General features: G+C 41.0%; 1 protein-coding gene across 1 annotated transcript in view; it reads right to left on the bottom strand.

The window, feature by feature from the left end:
* Positions 1-21,431, bottom strand: part of ABLIM1 (actin binding LIM protein 1) — a 107,574-nt gene extending 86,143 nt beyond the window's left edge. Inside the window, exons 1-3 of the mRNA XM_075718025.1 lie at positions 21,353-21,431; positions 5,257-5,440; positions 3,677-3,759 (exon numbers count right to left, since the gene is read on the bottom strand). Coding sequence (XP_075574140.1) covers positions 3,677-3,759; positions 5,257-5,363 — 190 coding nt within the window. The 5' untranslated portion in view covers positions 5,364-5,440; positions 21,353-21,431. The remainder of the gene's footprint in view (positions 1-3,676; positions 3,760-5,256; positions 5,441-21,352) is intronic.
* Positions 21,432-21,710: the final 279 nt, after the last annotated feature.

Below are 21,710 nucleotides of genomic sequence, written 5' to 3'. Positions count from 1 at the left end.
AGTAACCACTAGATAATCACTCCTCTGACAACATGTGAACAATAAACCACAAATTTCCAAACAAAATAAAGTAATAACAACAACAAAAAATTCAAAAGTTTGACTTTGGTTTTGACTCTCTTTCACTCTAAATTACAACATGAAAGTATGGAGAAAAACACGTAATTTGCAGATTTTTAAAGGTAGCCTCCAAAAACAGTCCACTGAATATGCGATACAAAATGGGTGAAATGAGGCTATCGTATATGGAACAGAGATACAGTACAGGAGACCTTAATTAAAAGAAGGTAAAATGGGGGGGGGGGGGACGGGACGGGACGGGACGGGGGGAAGCATGGTACCCATTGCCAAATAGCCAAGCACACAATTGAAGCCTTGCCTAAAATTTAGAAATAATAGATGCCTGCACAACTGCTTCTCTGGAAAGAGAATATGGACCATAACAAACACAGGTGTGTTAGCCTGTGGCTAGAACACAATGGAAAGAGCTTAAGACAGTACAAATCAGGCAATCTCCATGTTGTATACAAAACCTGGACACTGCTTAAAACATAAATAGTAATTACCAGGATACATTACTTACATTACTCCTTTATCAGGACCCAAAGAAAATAACTTCCTGTCTTTGGCAGAATCTTGAAAACCCTGAACTATCCAAGCCATCCACATCACACTTTTAGTCAGTGTTGTCTGGTTGTCCCCTGCTTCTGTGCTGCTCTACATCTGTCCCAGTCACTTTGCTTTAGAGATCACATCTCATTTATCAAGCTGTCATATGAAATAAAACAATAACAAAAAAGAACACCACCCATTTAATTTGTCTGCAAAGCTATTTACAGGTATTTGCTATTAGATTTCCTGCTGCATGAAATGAATGAATGAAAAGCCCAAAGCTAGTGCACTGTGTACATCTAGCAGTGTCTAAGGAATAGAGTTCACTAAATTATGAATTATGACTACTCTACAGCAACTGGATACTGAAAAAGACTGTCTTAGAAAATTAGAATAAAAAAAGAAGTCACTGAAATGATTCTTCAAGAAAATAGCTACAATTGTTCCAGGTAATATATGTGCAGTGAAAGAAATATACTATTAATATAAATAAGGTAAATAAGTACCACGGACCCAACTAATATTAAACAAAAAAGGAAATTTAATTATTCAGTATTTTTCCTTCTGATTTTCATTGGTGTGAGTGTAACAATATTCAGGTTCATGTTACTCAAAATATTAACTCCTGTATTTAGAGGCATTTGATTTTCCTTGAAATCATCCAAGAAAAGCTGTCAATAAGCCTTTTATGTGAAGTAACAGACATCAGAAAATGGCATGTCAGCATTAATGCAGACATTCTAATGAGTCGAAGGCTCCTTTTTACATTGCATAAACCAATCAAACCTGATATACTTTCAGTCTGTTGAATTTCCTCACTTCCAATTTTCTTTGTTTTAAGGAAAGCCTCCTCTGGTAACCTGCTTGGAAGTAATCAGGGAAAACTGACAGCAATAGAGGATACAAAATAGATGCATAGTATGAGATTGTCTTTTAAAAGAACTTGCATTAAAAAAAACCCCATCCCTTCAAAAAAGGGAAAAGCATTAGAAAAAATTGATGTGTCTGATTCAGCCAGCAGGAGAGACGTGGAAGCAATCTGGAACAGCTTATGCTAATAGAAATTTACTCTTCAGTGCCAGCAAGAAAGAATTCTCCGTATCTAAATCAACTTTCACACAAAGCTAAAGCAGCAGCTGGCATATCTTTGAAGACAGAGGACGCTTCATTAGTTATTCTTTTAATTGAGTTTTTCTGAACTTATAAACACTGATCTCGCTGTTATTTGTCTATTTTGGAGAGTTTTGCTCTAAAATGACCAGAAACTCTATACTATATCTTCCTACAAGTCTTGCAGATTTTGAACTAGTGCACTCTAAACTGTTATGAGCAGGAGCTCTCTTGCTGTGTATATTGCTAAGGCAGTTTGCCCCACAGGACCCAATTCTGATTTAAAAAAAAAAAAAAAAAAAAAAAATCTCATCACAAGTAGCAGGGAAGATTGTTTTATAATCCTTGCTACCTATCACTTCAGTGTGGAACCCAAGAAGCAATTCAATCAGAGACTATGGCTATCAGGAAGTGACCCTCCAGCTCTTTTGCTTGCTCACTATCAGACAACTTTAGCCCATCACTTGCTAGGGGGCATTTTGGCACCTGGAGTCACGTATCTGGGAAGCGGCCACGCTGCTGGACAAGCGTGCCACTTTTTGAGAACCAGATGCAGTGTGATCCAGACACTTCTGCCCCTGAGCACCAGTCATTTGGGAACCAGTGCTGTGACATGCTTAGAAAAAGAACGTCAGTACTGTCCAAGGTCCCTGTGCCTTGCAGTTCCTTGCCAATTATACCTCCTAAATATCAGTAATTCAAATACAATTTCCACATCATTCCTTTGTCTCAGAAGGATTTTCTGGGTGCTTGAAGTACCTCATACATTTCTATGTTGTTTGTAAGTCTTGTAAGGCTTTTTTCAGGTTCCTAAATTCTTCCCTAACTGATTAGGCCTGTGCATTTTCAGCTCCAAATCTACAGTTATAGTGGAAAAGTATCACAACAGACAGAAAGGCACGGTAAGAAAAAAAGTCTCTCATTTTCCATTTTGCTAAGTGTCTGATTACATGTTCTCAGGCAAATCAGATAACCTGAGATTCATTTGCCTCATCCGCTGAGCACAAACATTATCCAACTTTGCCTTTACATTGCGCTTTATAATCCTAGAATCTCAAAGCCAAGTACCAGTACAGAATACACACTGTCTCCCTGAAGGAAACCAACATCGGTGTAAAACTAATGTCACAAGGAAATCTGTAGGCATGTTGAATTAGAAAACTATACTGGCTAAGTCATTACAGATTAGAGTGCTGAGTACAATCCAGCAGTCAGAGAAAGAATCAGAAATCCCCAAAGATTTAAAAAGTTAACTACCAGAGGCAGAGATTAGTATCAGTAATTTACAAATTATATTTTGAAAGCATTAAAACCCAACAGGAAATCAAGTTAATTTCCCTCCCAAACTTTCCTCATTCCCTCGCTTTCCCCTTAACTTGCTTTCTCTCTTTTTTTGTAATGGTTTCTTGAGGTTCTGATCACAGTATCATTGTGGTATCAGTCTACCGGAAACATAATCCTGGAGATACTCCTTTTAAAGGATAATTTAATTAATTTAAAGTCTTAAATAGTAGAAGAAAATTAATTTCCTCTGACTTTGTCCTCCTTTGAATGCTTAAACCTGAGCAATTATACATAAAAAAAATGGAATCTATCAACTCTGAAATCTCAGATTTCATCAATTAGATACTTTTCCACTGCTTATAAAAGAAAAATCAGCCCTTTTAAAAAACCAGTCACTGGGGAGAAGTCATTTGCTCATATTGAAATGTGTGTCTCTTCCCATGTGCAGTACCAGACACTTTTAATGGGGGGGGGGGGAAAGAAAGGGAATAAAGATGGTTCCCAGAGGTAGTTTGCATTTCTAAAGGTGCGTAATAATAAAATTAAAAAAAAAAAAAAAAAAGGATTGCATTAAGTTAGTTTCAACCAAATGCTGAAGAGCCTGGGAAAGTGAGAGGCTTCAGAAAGAAGATGGCATACTTACTGCTTGAGGCAGACAATTCTTTTGGACTGGAGGACATTGGCTGAGCACACATCTGACAGAGACAGTCCCTTCCATTAAAGGTAACTCGATCGCCTGGTGGAAATGGACGCCTAGAGAGTTAAAGAGAAAAATGTATTTTAGTAAAAGTTATGCCAGAAATCCTCTGTTCCCTATGCCTTGAGTTTGCTGCCTTCTCCCAGTGCAATCAATATTTTACAGAAACTCAGGCCAAATAGGTTCTACAATGTGGCCTTGGCAAAGCCAGGCACTGGAAGAAATCCAGTCTGTGGATGGAAGCAGAGCAGAGGTTAGACCTGCCTTATATTTTGGTTTAAAAAAGTTATCAAACATACTTTATCTAAAGAGTAGACGACAGTGAAATCTGCTTAGACACAACAGCTACATTTACGATGGTCTCAGCGTGATGTTTTGGATAGCAAATGGTACAGAAGAGAACTCAAAGGAAGAATCAGAATGGTTTTGAGGCTAGTGAAGGAATGTGGACCTAGTCACTCATAAATACACTGCTTTTATCTGTATTCAACAATGAAACATATTACAGTGGATACTGCATTTCATGAATCTGTTCCAATGACTCATCTTTTGTTCATTCAACATAAAAAGATTGATGCAAGTCCATGTACAGAAAATTGATGTCATGTTTCATATTATATCATCTACTTTCACACTGTCCTTGGGAAATAAATCTGAAACATATACATCATACGATTACCAACATGCAATAAATTCACACACTATTTAAATCCAAAAGGAAAAATGATCAAAATACTTTCAATAGAAGAGGTCTTGAAAAATGTACCAAGCTACAGGAGAAAGTACTTAAACTACTCATCAGAGATAGCTATGAAAGATTACGGTAGAACCTGGCAAGTCTGCCACACTAATATTCAGACGCATCATATGATGGGATCTCCAGCAAGGTACTATCTCAGAACGTATATTCTTGCCTTTCTTGTTCATGTCATCCTCCTGCATTACGTTTCAGACAATTCGACTGTTGTCAGATTCTGACTTCTGCAGAACTCCACTGTCCTACCTCCCTCCAAGACTACAAAAGAACAGGCCCTGTCTTTTGGGTCCTCCCTCTCTATGAAATCTACCTACACCTCTATCTGATGCTTCTTATGTGTCCCTCAGGCATTATGCTGAATCTTACCTGAGAAAACTTCGATTTTACTTGCAGTGCATTTACTCAATTGTTTAACTATTCTTATAGCCTAAATGACTTCTCTGCTGTAGTATCCAGAATTTTGCTTTACCTCATTTCTCCCATCAAGCTGGGCCAATCACCTGAACACAACTCAGCCCATGTTCATTACCTCAACATGTAAGCCTGATACTTCTTTCTTTCAGATGTGAGAGTAACTTTCTGAGAACACGGAACTGTATGTAGCAGAGAAGCTGTGTCCCCCAAATAAATGAGTGGTATTTTGAAGACCCTCAAAGTCAGACTTGCAGCAGATCTTTTCCAACCAAATCCTTCCCAAAGAGAAATATGTCTTGAGATTTGTGTCTCATGGCGATACCTTTCTCCCCGTTTTCCTTGTACTGGGTTCATGCCATGTTAGTTGAAAGGGATGACTTACTTGCAAACAGTACAGGCAAAGCAGCTCGGATGGTAAGTTTTTCCCAGAGCTGTCACAACTTCTCCTTCCACAAACTCCCCACAACCGTTGCAGCGGGTACCATACATGCGCTGGTAATCCAAGGTGCAAAGATATTCGCCATTCTTAATGAAAAAGCCTCCTTGTGCCAAGTCACAGCCGCACACTGGAAGAAAAAAAAACACACAGATGGATTGGAAAAATATACCTAGTAGGGATGTCAGCAACAGTCTAGCTGCTGCCAAATGAGATGACCCTGGTGGTCTTGCTCCCTTCTATCAGATTTTTGCTTTCTTCTCCTGTCACTACATACCTTGACTTCCCAGGAGATGGTTAGTATTCTCTGGCTACAAGACAGCCTGTAATAAAGACCCTGGAGGAATCTACATAATCATAACTTTCATGGTCCTTGCCAAGACCTCAGTTACCTGCAATCATCCAGTTAATCATGTTATCAGAGTTATTTGTACCAACGCAATCTTGCTTTCACTTCTGGGACTGGAGGTGAGCAGAAGGAAAGATATGATTCCATAAGTAGGACAGATTTTACTATTTTATACATTAGCATACATTTTTCCTGCAAGCATGTGCTTTATTTTAACAAGCTTTCAAGGTGCTGCGCCTTTTTGAAACAATATTTTAGAAATGTTGTATAGTTTAGACCAACTCCTCCAGTCCCCAGATAACACTGAGCTGCTCCATCATCGCTGCATTAATACTTTTTGTTTTGCTTTACAAAGTATGATCTTTGAAATGTTCAGGTTGATTTTACAGTATTAATTTAGACAGAAATACTCAGAGAAAGCTGCAGTGAAGAGACAATCAAGCATTCAAGAATCTAACCACATCTCCACTTCATGATACATGCAGCCAAATTATACAATAGTATGTTGGATACTGAATAAAGCAGATAGGAATAAGGAGCATTCCCTACCTGTATTCTGAACAAATTAATGTCCCAAGAACTATTACCTTTGAGTGCCTAATCTGCATTGGTCTTGTGTTAGTCCTTCACATACTATACTCCCTGTACTTCACAGATTAGATAAACAACTCTAATACTTGGATATAGACTTGTGGTCATGTACAACTTTATTGGGAAAAATAATTGTATCAGTAAAAGGGTGAAGGACCAGTCAAGGATTTCTGTGACTTGGCAGTTTTTCCCTGTTAAATGCTTATTCACCCAAACCAACACGTATCACAACCAGGTGCCTGTTCTGCTTTAAGAAAATATTCATAGTGCTACATTGGCATTTCTGGTCAACACAGGAGACAGAAAGCAAACCATCCCAAAACAGCCAACTCCTATGAAGATAGTGCCATGGGAGATGGGAGACTGAATTCACACTTCTGCTTTAGCTTGGGTTGAACAAAGGACTTGAACCTACCTATTTAATGTCCCACAGCAGCACCAAAAATACTACTTGCTTCATGTGGGCTTTTAGAAGTTCTCTTTATTCACCTCTGTGAGAAAGCAGAAATAGGAGCTGCCAGATGAATTCTTAACAAATAGATATATGGCAGCTCCCAGGCATTTTGGTTTCAGCCACTCCTACTGCTCTTCTGTATATTGCTGTATCTGTGTAATGCAGTAACAGAAACTACTCTTTACAGTGGTCTAGGATGCTAGGATAACTCTTACTCTGCAAGCAATTCCATCTCATTCCTCTTCATAATATTCCAGTACATTCAGATCAAATATCAGAAATATCAAATACCAGAAAATCTGCTTATTAAGGGAAAATAAATAAGCAGCATTCTAAGTCCCTACAGTTACAGAGTCCTTGAAAAAATAAAATATGAAATACAGAAAGATTATCAGGGGAGCTGGGTTCAATTCATATCTCTGCCACAAAGTCCAAGCATGATGATGTGCACAACATTTGTTCTCTCCCCCATTGTAATGGGCTAATATCCTATTAACCACCTGCCTTGAAAATTGAAATTGCAAGGTGTTTGGAGCAGGGATTGCAAATTCTCTGTGTTTGCCTGTTGCCAAGCCTCTAATGAGTGTTACTGTAACAGTAATTAATAGAATGACAATAAACAGAATGAACTAAAATGCAACTTAGAATTGAAGCAGTATCAGTGCTAGCATTCTTCCAGTTTCACACTTCTGCATAGAACAGTGTTAATATTTCATGTACAAACAAATTACATTTCATGGTGGCATTAAATCCACAAGCAGCCAAAACTCAGTTATCAGTGACTTAGGAGAATTAAGAGAATTATTGTTAAGTCTCTATTATAATGTTGCAAAATGCTCTAAGCTGGTTTTCAGGTACACCTCCAGAAAAAAACCCTCTTTCATTCTTCCGTTTTTTTCTACTGATCTCCATTTTGTTTAAAATAATATTTTCAAACTAACAGTACAACATCACGTAACCATTAGGCAGAAAATACCATGACCTCTACACCACATTACCTTAGACTCCTGAGCTGGGGACCATCCAGGCATTTTCGACTGGAGGTCCAGAGGTGAAACCTAAGCCTACTTACAATTGGTTCGCTTTTCTAAGTTACCTTTGGTGGATTCTTACAATTAGATCATGGAGTAACTGAGAATTCTACTTTAATGTCTAAAAGTTGTTAGGGATTACTTCAGTATTCAGACTTCTAGATCTGTACACTGTATGCACTGGAGTATTATCATGGAGTGGACAATACCCGATGCTTCAGAAGCTGCTAAATTTCATTAAGATCTATGGAATACTCATGTGTCTATGCAAAAGTTTCTTCCTAATCTCCTTTAGTTTGTAATTTAGCTTGTAGCTTTAACATCCGCATCTGTATATATTTCAGCTTCAAGCTGAAGGCACTCAGGACACTGCCGGATCTACCTCAGAAGCTGAATATATGAACTCTCTGGCTCTTTACTATGGTCCCCAGTTCTAGCAACGGGTCATCTTTTGAAAAACTTGTTTAGTCATTATGGCTCTCTTTACCTGCCTAGGCAATGGGTCTTACAAGGTAGGATGATAAAAAATAACTTTCACTGCTAGCTCTGTTCTAGCTTCTTCTGAAAATCCAGCTTCAATGTATCATACAGAGGTCTGTGGCACATCAATGCTTGCAAAAAACACTACAAACTTTGAATGAAAGGGTTCATGCACTCACAATTACTAAGCTCTATCGCTTTTGTGTGGCCACAGGGATTCAAGCCTAGTGACGAAAATGTGGGACAAAATTGTTTGGCAAGTCTTTTAAAGACAGTAATTACTGTTATTAAAAATAAATTCCTGCTATTGCCCTTTTATTTATGAAGTCTCCTTTCTACCTAATCTCTTATTCTTCTTGTCAATAACTCAGAATGAGTTAAATTCTCTTGTACTGGCAAGTCATGAATTCAGGCACAAGCAGAAGGGCTTATGATGTGAACCACCAGCAGATTCATCATCTTTGGCGTACTCACAGCAGGAAGCACACACCAATCTGCAGGAATTAAAGACAAGTCCTGGCAGCCCCACATTACAACGGATTTTTGTAGACAATTTAGCACATGTGTTCCTATCACTAATCACAGCTTTAAGCTACATGGGCAAAACAAGGGTCACCCAGACTGTTAACACCCATGGTTGAAAAAACCGCTGTTCCAGCAGGCTGCTTTCACTTTGAGTCAGAGATCAAATCAGAAAGGATGAATACGACTGTATCCACACTTGGTGTACAATAGAGCGTACAAACAAGGAAGGGATTTAAACAGCTTTTTTTTTTCGTTTTCCTTCTGCAACTGTGCAGAAGTCACGGTTCTGACAGCAAATCCCCTCAATCTTAAACATATTCCCTTAGCAGACATATTTATGACCACTGTAGAAATACCACAGAAAAGATGGACCAATTGTGATTGTTTTTATTTAAGACCATCTGCATCGTTCATGCCACAAACAGCAGAGGCAATGAAGAGAAACCAGCTGTGATCACTACATACGTACAATAAAAGCCAACAGTGTGATCTAGGCAATTGCTGCGATACAAATATCATGTCATCAGAGAAAAACAAATACCAAAATGATGACAGTTAATAGGAAACATCAAATTGTGTTCTTTTGTTTTGTCCTATGCTGATGGGAAAAACAACTTTGAAATAATTAATTAGTGGAGCCAATAGTGATGCACAAATCATGCTTGAGAAGGCAAAAAGCGAGAGGTATTCTGTAAACATCCATCACATGGAAATAGTTCTACAGGAGAATAACAGTTCCCCAAGAACCCTTCCGGCCCGCTATAATGGAAGAAATTCTGTTTTACATGACCAGAACCTCCCTTCTGAAACATGAGACACTGGGAACCATTTCTATTTTCTATATTCTGTGAGATACCACAAGCATAGAGAAAAAAAAAAAAAACAACAGCATTTTTCTTTAAACAAAAAAAGAAAACCAACAGCTCCTGGAGGAACTCAGCCTTTTTCTCAGAGTCTGTATATCAAAGGATTTCATATTCCGAACAGACCATCCTGGCTCTCTAGTGAATGGAATAAGCTGGGATACAGTCCTGCCTCACACTGTATGGAAAACACAGACCTAGAAGCTGCTTCTCTCTTCAACTACTCTCTGGAGCTACTGTTTTGCATCCTTGGAGCACAAAAAGATTGGAGGTACCGTCAGTGTTGCTGTCAGTTCTCAAAGCTACAGGGTCTGCATATGCAAGCCTGAGCTATTATGACAAAAGGTAGCTGCTCAAGAACAATCCAATTGCCTGTGATCTCCAAGGGACTCGGATCATTCTTAAGCTGAGTCACTTCCAAGCTTTAACAGAGATGATGATAATGAAGAGATCAGATTTTTTCAAAGTGAATGGAAGTAGGATTTGATCCTACTGAGCATTATGTAGGATTTCCACAGGGTTACTGTCAGTGAGAGTTGAAAAACCAGGCCCTTAGTAAAATTACTCCATGTTGATGTTAAGTAAAAATTGTTTCAACACTGAAGAAACAAAACCACAGAAGCAGACTCTATGAGCATGGGCTCTCAGTTTGCAGAATTGAACACTGTTCATTAAGAAAAGTCTAATGATCTGCTTTGTCACCACGCATTAAATAAGGTGCAAACTCAATTTCCTGTTGGGGTTTTATTTCTTTCTTGTGTTTCTAAGCTTCATAGAATAATGGTGCTGTTCTCAAGCAGGGAAATATTCATACAACATCTATTTCTTAGGACATAATGAACTTCTTGTTTGAAGGTAGAAAGGAATTTGGCAATGTTTCAGTTTATCATCTACATCTAAACAAATACAGAGGAAAAATCTGTTTCTTTTTTTGCCTAAGAGAGAGCTTAACAAATCCTGATGAAAGCAAGGTTCATGTTCTTATTAAAGTTTAAAGTCTCCACATTTCAAGTGAACTAAGTCTTTCTCTGCCTTTGTTTTACTCCTCTTATCAACAATTTTCTTGATGGCATAAACCTCCGGTTCCTTAAGTCATTTAAAGAATGAATGCACATCAAAGTATCATCAGCAGACCACATGAGAATGGTAAATCTCAGAAGCCATGCTGCAGCGCTACTATTGCAGAAAGATTACAAGGCACCATTAAGAAACTGCATACAGCTTTTTGCAAAAGCTGAACAGAGGTCCTGATAACTGTTTGTCACACTCCTGTTCCTGGAGATTTTTTTTGCCATACACTGATGCAAGATGCACTTTGATCCAAGCTATTTGGAACTGTGTCCAGCATTCCCAGTGGTTCTGGAATCTCTTCTCGTTTCAACAGACTGACTTTAGAAACAACCCTGGAAAGTCAAAAGAGCTTTATATACATGGAACAAATACAGGTGGTGTTAAGATCTGCTTCATTATCTAGTCACCAGCTGGAAGAAAGGTTTAGCAGCTAAAATACCTCCTAAGCAAAAGAGACTGCTTTTCTCCCCTCTTCCCCTAAATTGGTCTGGGATCCCCATCAGAAGCACCCTCTAGCCTCCAGCCAGGCCCTTCTCCTCTTCCCTTGAAAAGCCTTGACCCTCCATTTCAAACAACCTGCCTGCATGACTACTGAGTGCCACTGCCATTATGACACAAGTAATTCTCAGTGGGGTACTTGAGTGAAACCCCTAAGCATTTAATGCAAGCATTCACTCAACTGAAACCACTAGTGGTGACTGAGCTTCAGATGAGCTCAGAGTTTTAAGTTAATCAACATCCAGGTCAATGCCATGACACTGCCTTCCGTCCTATGAGGTCAGTCGTCTTCGGTTTTCTCCTTATGAGAAATATAAGGACATATCCACAGGGGAAACTTTCCTGTCTGCACCTGACATGCATGTATTTCAGTCTTTCTAGCAATCTAATGGACAATAGCTAGTATCCGAGCTCAACAGCAAGCAAACAGCAGCCATATATAATGTAGCAATGTGACAGCTTCCCAACTGAAATATCAATGTTTTCTGCATCAGGATGGAAACAATGGCAAGAATCATTCAATCATTTAAAATACCTCTCACATTAAACTAAGCACTAGGTGGAGATCAAAGTCATTTACGGGTCTGTGGGAAATGAACCTTGAACAAAATGCAGTCAGTGGAAAAATGTCAAAGTTTAGCCTGGGATAGCTTGGCTACAACTATCTAGATGAGAGATGTCTAAAAAGTTTATAAATATGCAAACCAAGGATGTAAGAATAGAACAAAACCAAATCTTCCTCACCCATAGACTTACGAAACAAGCCAGGCAAATGAAGGATAAAACCCCAGCAACTTTTCGTATTCTCAGAAGGATGCTCTGCCCCATGCATCAAGCACCTGTAAAGCATCCTGCTGGCCCTCTACTTTCAAAGGGATCCAGTAGTTTGTTAAAATCTGACATGGCATCTGTCAGCATTCATCCACATCAGCCAAGCAGTGCAATTAATTTCATTTCCTGTCAAATATTTGGTCACTGAAAGAGACCTCAGGCACAACTAAACTAGGATCAGTGTCAACCAACTGCCATTAATAGCATTAAATCCCCAAGAGCAAAACAAGGATCCACTTCAAAATGGATCTGCTTGCGATTTTTTTGCTGTCAATATCTAAAGCAAAAATTAACAATTCAGTGTTTTATATGAAAAAAAGACCCAAATAAAATTGGACATTGCTATTGAAAACAAGTAGAAGGGTGGGAAAGGGTCAGAGGATGGGAGAACAGTGTGAGGTAGAACCATGGGTATAGTTTGAGCCCTACTGTCAAGGCCTGCAGTCACCTCGCTCACCGTGCCTCTTCAGCACGGAGCAAGGGATCCTCAGGAATTCTTACGGAGACTTTTCCACAAGTGTTGAGGATGACTGGTGACTTTCACTACCAAGGGGTTGCAGGTAGTTTAAAATCTGCTGCACCCCTGAAACAGCCCATTGCCATCCCAAAGGCTCCTGCCACTAATGAGACAGATCTCTCCCTGCTGCTTAGGGGTTACGGGAGGGTTATGGTCGTTTTGCAGGAAACCAGCCTATCTTACAGCAAACGTCCCAGGCTCTTACCTGAACCTGAAGTGAAATACCAATAGGAATCACTGGAAGAAAAAGAACGGACTTCAAGCCACAGCAGCTAAGATATGCAAATACAGAAATGGCTACTCTCACAGCTGCAGCTGAGGCTTGCTTTCATATCAAGGTACCTGAATGCATGAATTCACATCTGAATCCCATTTCCTGTCATGGGAGACATTTTAACCTCCATTAGCTTCCCAGGAACAGCAGAATCCCATTGCTTCCTGGATTTTCTAAACTGTTCAAACCTGATTTGCTGCCCTTAAGTGTGTTCTCGCTATCCCTCATTAGGCCTCCCTGTGCACACAGATAACAGTGTGCCCGCTTTTAGCTTTTTCACTTGATTTATATACTAAACTCTTCAGCAACAAGTACTACTCTTTTGTTTTCACCCTTAAAATCTCAACTTGCTCTTCCTCATTCCGTTCCATGGGACTTTCTACCATGGATAAAGGAAGCAGAGTTGTAATCCTTCAAGACCTTGAGTCAGATCCCCAAAGTCCTGACCATCCAAACCAGGATATTGTAACATTTCCGTCCTTTTTATTTGTGTTCTGCTGTTAGAGCATTTCAGAGTCATGTTTTCCAGTGTTTTACATTTTAATGACTAGAAATGCCCTTTTCTTTAAATGGAAGCCAAGACACTCAGGTTTAGGACAAAAATGAAAATACAAACACTCTTGAGAAAACTCAAAAGACTTAATAATGTTAAAGGCTGTTTCAATAACCAAGCTGAAAAGGGGAGTTCACAAGTTGGCAACCAGAACCGTAGTGTACTGAAAGAGAATTACAGGCCTGGAGAGCCTATTATATAAAGAAGGCTCTTTGGTTCAGTGATTCAGAGCTTCAAGGGACCTCATATAATTTCCCAATGCTCAGGAAGGAGCACATTCTATCCACCAGTTATGTTACCGTGTCTACAGATCAGCCTCTGTTTCTGAAGTATTTGTGGAAATGCAGAGATCTTTTCAAACACTGTACTGGATATCTACTGCAAGAACGTCTTCATATTTAAACTGTCCATCCACTGACACCAAACTATTAATAGCACTAACTACCCAGCAGCCAGTCTGCAGCCTCCTCCTGCCGCCACTGAAGGAATCTGATGACAGATCAAAGGTGAAAGAACTAATGATTTAAAACACATTCCAGCCTGTTGATACAGTGTCTGCTTACATGACCCTAACTTCTTCCCAGTCCTTCAAGGGAGGAAGATCCAGTTCAAAGTCAAATATTACAGAGCATCCCAAAACCTAAACTTAGGAACCCTCCCCCTTCCCCATCAAGCTCAAGCTCACTACAGATGATGTAGCCTTGCAGAAGTCATCACATAAAAGAATCAAACGCATGCCTGGAACCTAAACATACCACAACGGATTCTGGAAGTACATATGGATGTGGACTTTCATAAATAAGCTTGAAAGACAGCTAAGAAAAGAAGAAAATTAGCGCATTTGTTCCATAATTAAGAAACTGCTTTATGCTGATTTATAACAATGTTTTAATAGAAGCTGAAAGTTTCTTCTCCATGGGATACTCTGTGTTTGTGGTTTGTGGAATGCTTCCTGTATGCCAAGACTTGGCTTTGCCTTATAATTAGCAACAATATTAGGTGGTAATTGCCTTTTGATATCTGATAGCGCTATAGCATGTAAAACATTCATACACAGTGAAACATTTCCACCTGGCATAGCCTAATCAAATTACAGACATTTATGCCACATAGTGAGAACTAGAAAAGTTTAGGACACCATCCATATTCTCATGGCAGAATTGCTTATTTATGAGGTGGTGTGTTTTGTTTTGTTTTGTTTTTTTAGTTTAGGCTACCATATGGAAGCTAACTATGTTTTCCAATTTATATTTGATATCAAGAACCGGGACACTGTCTACTATTTGAAATACTCCTACCACAAATGCTACTTACCTTGTTAAGATAATGCAACCTATCTCTACAGGTACCCCAGCTATGTAAACTTTTACATTGTTACTATGAAAGCTTAAAGCTTGTTCTGTTAAGCAATACACTATACTGAAACCAGCATTTCCCTCTAACCCAGAAGATGAATCACAGGCTTAATAATAAAGTCTTATTATAGCAATTTTGCTAGCCTCAAAGTTTCCTCTCCTAGTACATGCAATAGGGTAAAATGAACTGTAATCAACTGACAATGATAGAAAATTATCATTTGTATCAGATCACAATTTAATTTGAGATATTAAAATCTCTGCTCATGCACATTGTAATTTAGGGCCTGATCCCACACGCATTTACATATGTAACAGACATTGCAGTGAAGAGTCTTCATTTTTCCAGAAAAGTTATTTGTGTACATAGATGCTTTACATCAAAAACTTTTTACTTCTTTATAAGCTATTAATTCATTCTTGTTGATGTTAATGCTTATTAAAGACAAAAAGTAAACAATGAGGTCTCCAGCTCAGTCTGTTCTCTCTCCAACCTCCTCATCTAACCCTCCCTCCCCTCAGCCTCCTGCTTCCATTGCCTGGTAACCATTAACGACTTGGTATGGTAAGAGTAGCGTCCTCCTGGTAAAACAGAGATTAAAACTTATTTATTACAACCGGCGATAATGCAGAATCCAATTAAACTTGCATTTGTAACACACAACAGTGTAATTCCTTAGCAAGGTAAGTGACTGTTACAAAACAGCCAAAGACAACTGCTCTGAATAGTGCTCCTGGAGCTGTGCTCCTCAGCATCTCTTATCCCTCCCGTCCGTCATTCCCCTGTCCATCACTCCCCTGTTAACTCCAGCCGAGTCAGCTGCTGGCTGCCTGAGATTCTTTGCCTATCAGGAGGCCGGCAGAGCTCACCTTCTGGGGGACAGGCCACACCATTTTCAGCTCTGGTTTTTTATCAGCTCTTATCTGGAGCCACAAATAGAAGTAGCCAGCCTTGCCAGGCAGATAGGACAAACCAGCTGTATACACTTGGTTCTCAACAGGCAGGCAGTAACAGCTAGCTGCATCTTATCATGCGGGTATGGGAACACGTCAATCGGTGGAGGTTTTACTTGTCATTGTCAGGAAGCAGTCACTCTGTTCCGAGAAAGATTCCAGAGATGGATGGAGCACCAAACCACAGGGGAAGACAACTGTCTGATCACATAACACGACACACGAGCACGTCCTGAGCTGGCTGATGCAGCGTGGAGTCACTGCAGTGCAGCAACCACCACTGCCATGCATGCCAAGTGATCACGGAGTGCCTACGCGTCTCTGACATAACCTAGGGAAGCAGGATTACAATCATATCAAATACACTTAATAGTATGATGTAAAAAAGGGATCCCACACAGAACAAAGTAAGAACAGGGTCACACTGAAACCCTGCTACTATACAACTAATGTGACAGCTTTATGAAGAAATGGATTTCTTCCACATCTTCACTAGACTATCAGACTAAGCCTACAAGTAAAAGTTTATACATTTTCACCAGGTATGACAGCAGTCAGATAAGTATGCGCTTTTTAAAGTCTTTCACACTGTAGAGAAAACTCACACTCTCAAGAGAAAACTTCAGTATACAGAAAGGAGAAAGCTGCATCTACAGGTGGCTTGGTTGCCTGATACGTTCTGGTCCCAGTATCGGGAGCTGTTTCCTCTGGTAACAACATACTGCATAAGCTGAGGGGGTCTAACTCTACCTCCTGGAGAGTCGCAGTCATGTCACATTAAAAGCCCATTAGACTAACATGAAAAATATGCTTACTTGAACAGCTGTGTTCCGCTTGTATGAACCATATGGTCAGACAACATGCAATATAAGTAAATAACTATATGTTTAAACAAAAGTGCATTCACTTAAATATGAGACCAACAATAAACAAGCACTGTAGCTCTTGGAGCAACCCCCCATACGCACCCCTTTCCGTTCTCTTAGTGAAAGACAAATGAACGCAAAAAAGATGACACTTACTTGCTGGCAAACCCAACTGATAAGGCACAGACTGAATGAGCTGCAAAAGAAAAGTGTCTGAGATTCAGCACTGGCTCTCTCAGTTCAAACTGGGATGTGCAGATACTACCAGCAGGCAGAAGCCACACTGTCACTCCCTTCTCCTAACCAATAAGCAAACACATAAAACCAGTCACCTTCCACAAGCTCGAAGATTCCTTAACAAGCTAACGATTAAAAATACAGTTTCGTTTCCATCAGAGAGAGATATTTCTACAGCTCTCCCTTCTCTGGTGATCTTTGTGCAAGCAGTCATGAGATCAATAATATTACAGAATATTAAACTGTCATCAGCTTGGAAATATCTCCATAAACAGAAGCCACAATGAGTTTAGATACTGCCCAAGGGGAGAAAACAAAAGTATCCTATTAAACCCAGCCTTGCAACAGAATAGTCACAGCACAAAAGCAGTGTATGCGTAAGTAGCTAAAAAACAAGTGAAAGAAGAAATTAGACCCGCCCAAAATAGCAAGATTAATTCGGTGCATTCAGCAGGAGAACGATTCCAGAGCTTGGTTCCACCTGCCCCCTTGCTTTTCAGGAGGTCCTTGGCATCTGTTTGCTGCCTGGCCTGAATTACCGTTCTCCTCCATGACTCAGAGGGTCCCAGCTGGCCTGCTGCTGGAAATACCCTAATCTAGCGTCTTCTGTAAATTAAGACCACTACTCACTACGGGCAGAAACAGTAAAAGAAAGAACTTGTTGCTGGTTTTGAACTGCTCGGGGATTATATAACACCACATACTGCCTGAAATACAGCAACGGTGATACGGACAGACAGACATACACATTACCCCAAGTGCTTCAGTAACAGTGCAGACAGTGCTCCTCTCTGCCTCCCATGAGAGGCTGATACCATCCCAGTTTGAAACAGATGAAAGACATCAATATCCAGGAGAAAGTTAAGTATTTTTTGAGCTATCTAGTTGTATTTAATTAAAAACTGCAGGTAACACAAACACAGAATATCTCAGATTCTAGCCATTCATTTTTCAGCATGCAAATAATTCAAGTGACTTTTTTAAAAAATCTCTAGTAACACAGGAAAACAAATATTTCTAATTTCTGCTATATCCCATCTGTTTAGGAAGCAGAAGGACAGAGTTACAGCAATCACTCTACTATACTATTCCACCTACATCTAAAACATGAAAAATATAACTGAAACTCAGGGACTGGGCTGGAGGCGCTTTTCAAAGTCTAGATCTGCAGTATGTGTGCTAGATACAGACTTTCAGAAAAGCTAACTTAGGTTTAAAGGAAGCCAAAACCTCCACAGTATAGATTCCACTACTCTGTTTTAGTTACTCCGATTTACTCCAGCACCTTTCTCCATGTTTGCCACCAGCTCCGCCACGTTCACCTCAAGCCTGATGGCCTTTCATTGTACCTGTCCTGTGCTATGCTAGGACTAAATGTAGCAGATGCCAGTTGTATAGGAGCAACGCTTCCCTCATTTCACATGGGCCTATATATTTCTCTATATTCTCACCTTTCATCCTACATACTGTGGTGAGAGAGTTACTTTCAGCCAACTCTGTACTATTGCCCATTAAAGAGAAACCATATGAAGGAGTCAGGACTGCTGCCTGCTTCAGAACACCCATCTTCAAAGGTGATGATTTCACGAAGAGTAGTTTTACAATTATTTAATGCTTCATTAAACCTCTTGTTTGTAAAAAACCACAGCAAGTCCTTGTTGTGGTCACAGAGGGCTCAGTGGCAGGAGCCGGAGCCGCTGAGGGCCCCCCAGGTCCTCACTCTGAGGAGCGTCAGGGCTCGCCCCGTTCCCAAGGCGGCTCCACAACCCAAAGCCTTAGAACCCCTCTGCAGAACTGGGGCTGGCAGGAGGCCTCTCCTGACAGGAGACAAAGCTCTGCAGCAACCCAGCTGCCTGCCGTGCAGCTTCCTTACGGCTTTTAGGCAAATATAAATACAATTATAGAAATATAGAGATACTTATACCCGAGGGCAAGGCTCAGAGTGGAGGCCCAGTGAGGGGCAGGTCCAGAGGGTGGGTGAGGCTCCCACAGTGGAGTCCATAAGATTACGAGGCCCAGGCCAAAAGGAAGGCAGAGGCACAGAGCATGGCGGCCACAGAGGGGGAGGCCCCGTGAGAGGGGAGGGACTCACACCATGGAAGACTGACGAGTGGGTCTGTGGGAGGTCCACTGATGAGGGGAGGGGGGGAAGCAGAGACCAAAAAGAGCAGGATGCCTGAAAGCATGGGAAGACAATGAAAAGGCGGGAGGCTCACACAGCGGAGGCTTGTAGAGAGGCAGGGTGGCCCAAAATTGTTGGAGCCCCCCCCCCCCAAATTGGGAGGCTCAGAGACTCAAAGCCCTCAGAGGCTGAGAACAAGAGTCAGTGAAGCCCAGAGTGAGCGGGAGGCTCACAAGTGGAGCCCCCAGGTGAATGAGGCTCCAAAAAAAGAGATGGCCTCCATAAAAGTGGGAGTCCCAGAAAGCCCCAGCCCATAGAGGGGAGGCCCAGAGAGTCAGGGAGCCCCAAAAGCATGGGAGATGAAGTGAGCAGGAGCTGAAAAGGGAGGCAGGAGCTGAAAAGGGAGGCCTGAGGCAGCGGGAGGCTGAGAGGATAAGGTCCCACGGAGGTGGAGACCTGAGGGGTCAGGGGGGCCCGCAGGGAATGGGAGGCCCAAAGGCGAGTCGGGCAGGCCCAAAGGAGTGGGGTGCCCAGAGAACCCCAGCCCCTGGGAGGGGAGACCCAGAGAGAGGTGGAGGCCCACACAGGCAGAGGAAGAGGGGGCCCAGCCCCACAGACTGAAGGCCCAGCAAAAGGGAGGCCCCCAGCAAGTGTGCGTGCATACACACAAGTATGTGTAGATATGCACACGTATATGGTGTGTGTGTAGGCGCACATACTGCTATTTCTTGAACTTCGGCAAAATCCAACCACAAGGAAAGCAAGTAAAGAAAATTTTCTCAGCCACTCATCTTAAAAGCTCCAGCTCAGCTTTTTCCAAGGGTGACAGCGTCAGCACAGCTGCTAGAGATATCCCTTGTCTCCTGCTCCTTTCCCTCTTATAGAATCATAGAATCATTTAGGTTGGAAAAGCCCTTTAAGATCATCCAGTCCAACCATTAACCTACACTACCAAGTCTACACTAAACCAATCAAGGGCAGACTAGACTAAACCATGTCCCCAAGTGCCACATCTACCCATTTTTTGAACACTTCCAGGGATGGTGACTCCACCACCTCTCTGGGCAGCCTGTTCCAATGCTTGACTACCCTTTAGGTGAAGAAAATTTTCCTAATATCCAATCGAAACCTCCCCTGACGCAGCTTGAGCCCATTTCCTCTCATCCTATCGCTAACTACTTGGGAGAAGAGACCAACACCCACCTCACCACAGCCTCCTTTCAGGTAGTTGTAGAGAGCAATAAGGTCTCCCCTCAGCCTCCTCTTCTCCAGACTAAACAACCCCAGTTCCCTCAGCCGCTCCTCATCAGCCCTGTGCTCCAGACCCTTCACCAGCTCCGTTGCCTCTTGTAACGATCCCCTGCGCCGCTCGCTCGCTGAAGACACCTCTCCTAAAGCGTGTGGCTAAGGCTCCCCTCGCCCCAGCACATACCCCTCGGTGACCACCCTGCGTGTTTCTCTTGGATGTCAGTACCCATCAGGGTTTTTTTTGAATGCAGGTACTTAATTTCCGCAATCAATTCAGTTAAAAGGAGCATAATTTTCATAACCCTCTCTAATCAAAGGCAGTGGTTGCTGTTAATAGTTTAAAAAAATCCAGATTTATCCAAATCCTTGAAAAAGGACTTAGAACAAAAACTACAAAAAGTCAGAACTTTCTTAAGTATTCTTATGCCATATTCCTTTTTACCACATCATACTACACAATCTAAACACATGCTCGCCCCATATATGGAAATAACAGGAAATACATACAACACAACATGTGAAACCAAATCAATTATTTACACTGGATTTCTGAGTGGCTGCTAGGGCTATACTTTCTCTTCCTATATTTTGTGACGCTCCATAAGGCACTTCATCTTGGGTGTTCAGTGTTGTTCCATTGCCTCCCAAATAGACAGAAAAGAAATTCACCAAAGCAGCCAGAGTCTAATTTTGCCCTAATTCACTATTCAGGAAATATGTGAAACTGACTGTCTACATACAACTGTACAAAGCAAATAAATTTTAAAATAATATTAAAGAGAGCTAAGATTTTCTTTTCGTCTCTTGAAGGTATAATTATCTATTGTGTAGCTTGCATCCAGTGAACAGTAGAAAAGAAAAAGAACGAACACAGAAGTATTCAGAGCAGAATGTGCTATTTTGAGTCTTCTAGTGGTGGCAAATTTATCCCCTCCCCCAATAAAATCAAATGTCTCATATAATCTTTCTTTTTCAATTAAATTGGAGATGTTGGCATATTGAATTTGTTCTGTGTGCTGCTGATCACCTTGCTGCTTGTACATGTGCAATTCAGCCATTTCACCCCCCATTCTTTACCCTCCCCACCCACAAACCCTTCAGATACTGAGCAACATGAATATCCTGTAACTGGCTGACCGCAGGAAGCGTGACCTCTCATCACTGGTTCAAGGCACATTTGCACAAATTGACTCATTTCTTACAGATGGATGTCAAGGTCTTACCTTTGCAGGTGAAGCATTTGATGTGAAAGTGTCTGGCCTGAACACGGAGTACTTCACCTTTACATGGCTCCCCACATTTGTGGCAGTGGATGACCGGCTTGTCAGAGGGGTGGTGAGGCTCCTGAGGATGGGCCACTGTAAAGCAAAAAAATGTGATTTAAACCCAGACAAAAAAAATATTTTCTCCTGTACATAAATCTGTGTTCTCAGACACTTTTCATCATAATACAAACATATCTGTTTGCATTTTATGCTCATCTAAAAAGTCACCGCCATTTTTTTTTTTAACATAGACTTTTCATAAACCAGTAGACTTTAAGCAATTCACATCAACTACTACCTCTTTCCACTGAGGCTG

This window comes from Pelecanus crispus, chromosome 10, assembly GCF_030463565.1.
Source record: "Pelecanus crispus isolate bPelCri1 chromosome 10, bPelCri1.pri, whole genome shotgun sequence".
Classification (NCBI taxonomy): domain Eukaryota; kingdom Metazoa; phylum Chordata; class Aves; order Pelecaniformes; family Pelecanidae; genus Pelecanus; species Pelecanus crispus.
Note: the sequence above shows the minus strand (reverse complement) of the source record. Positions and strands in the feature narration are given on the sequence as shown.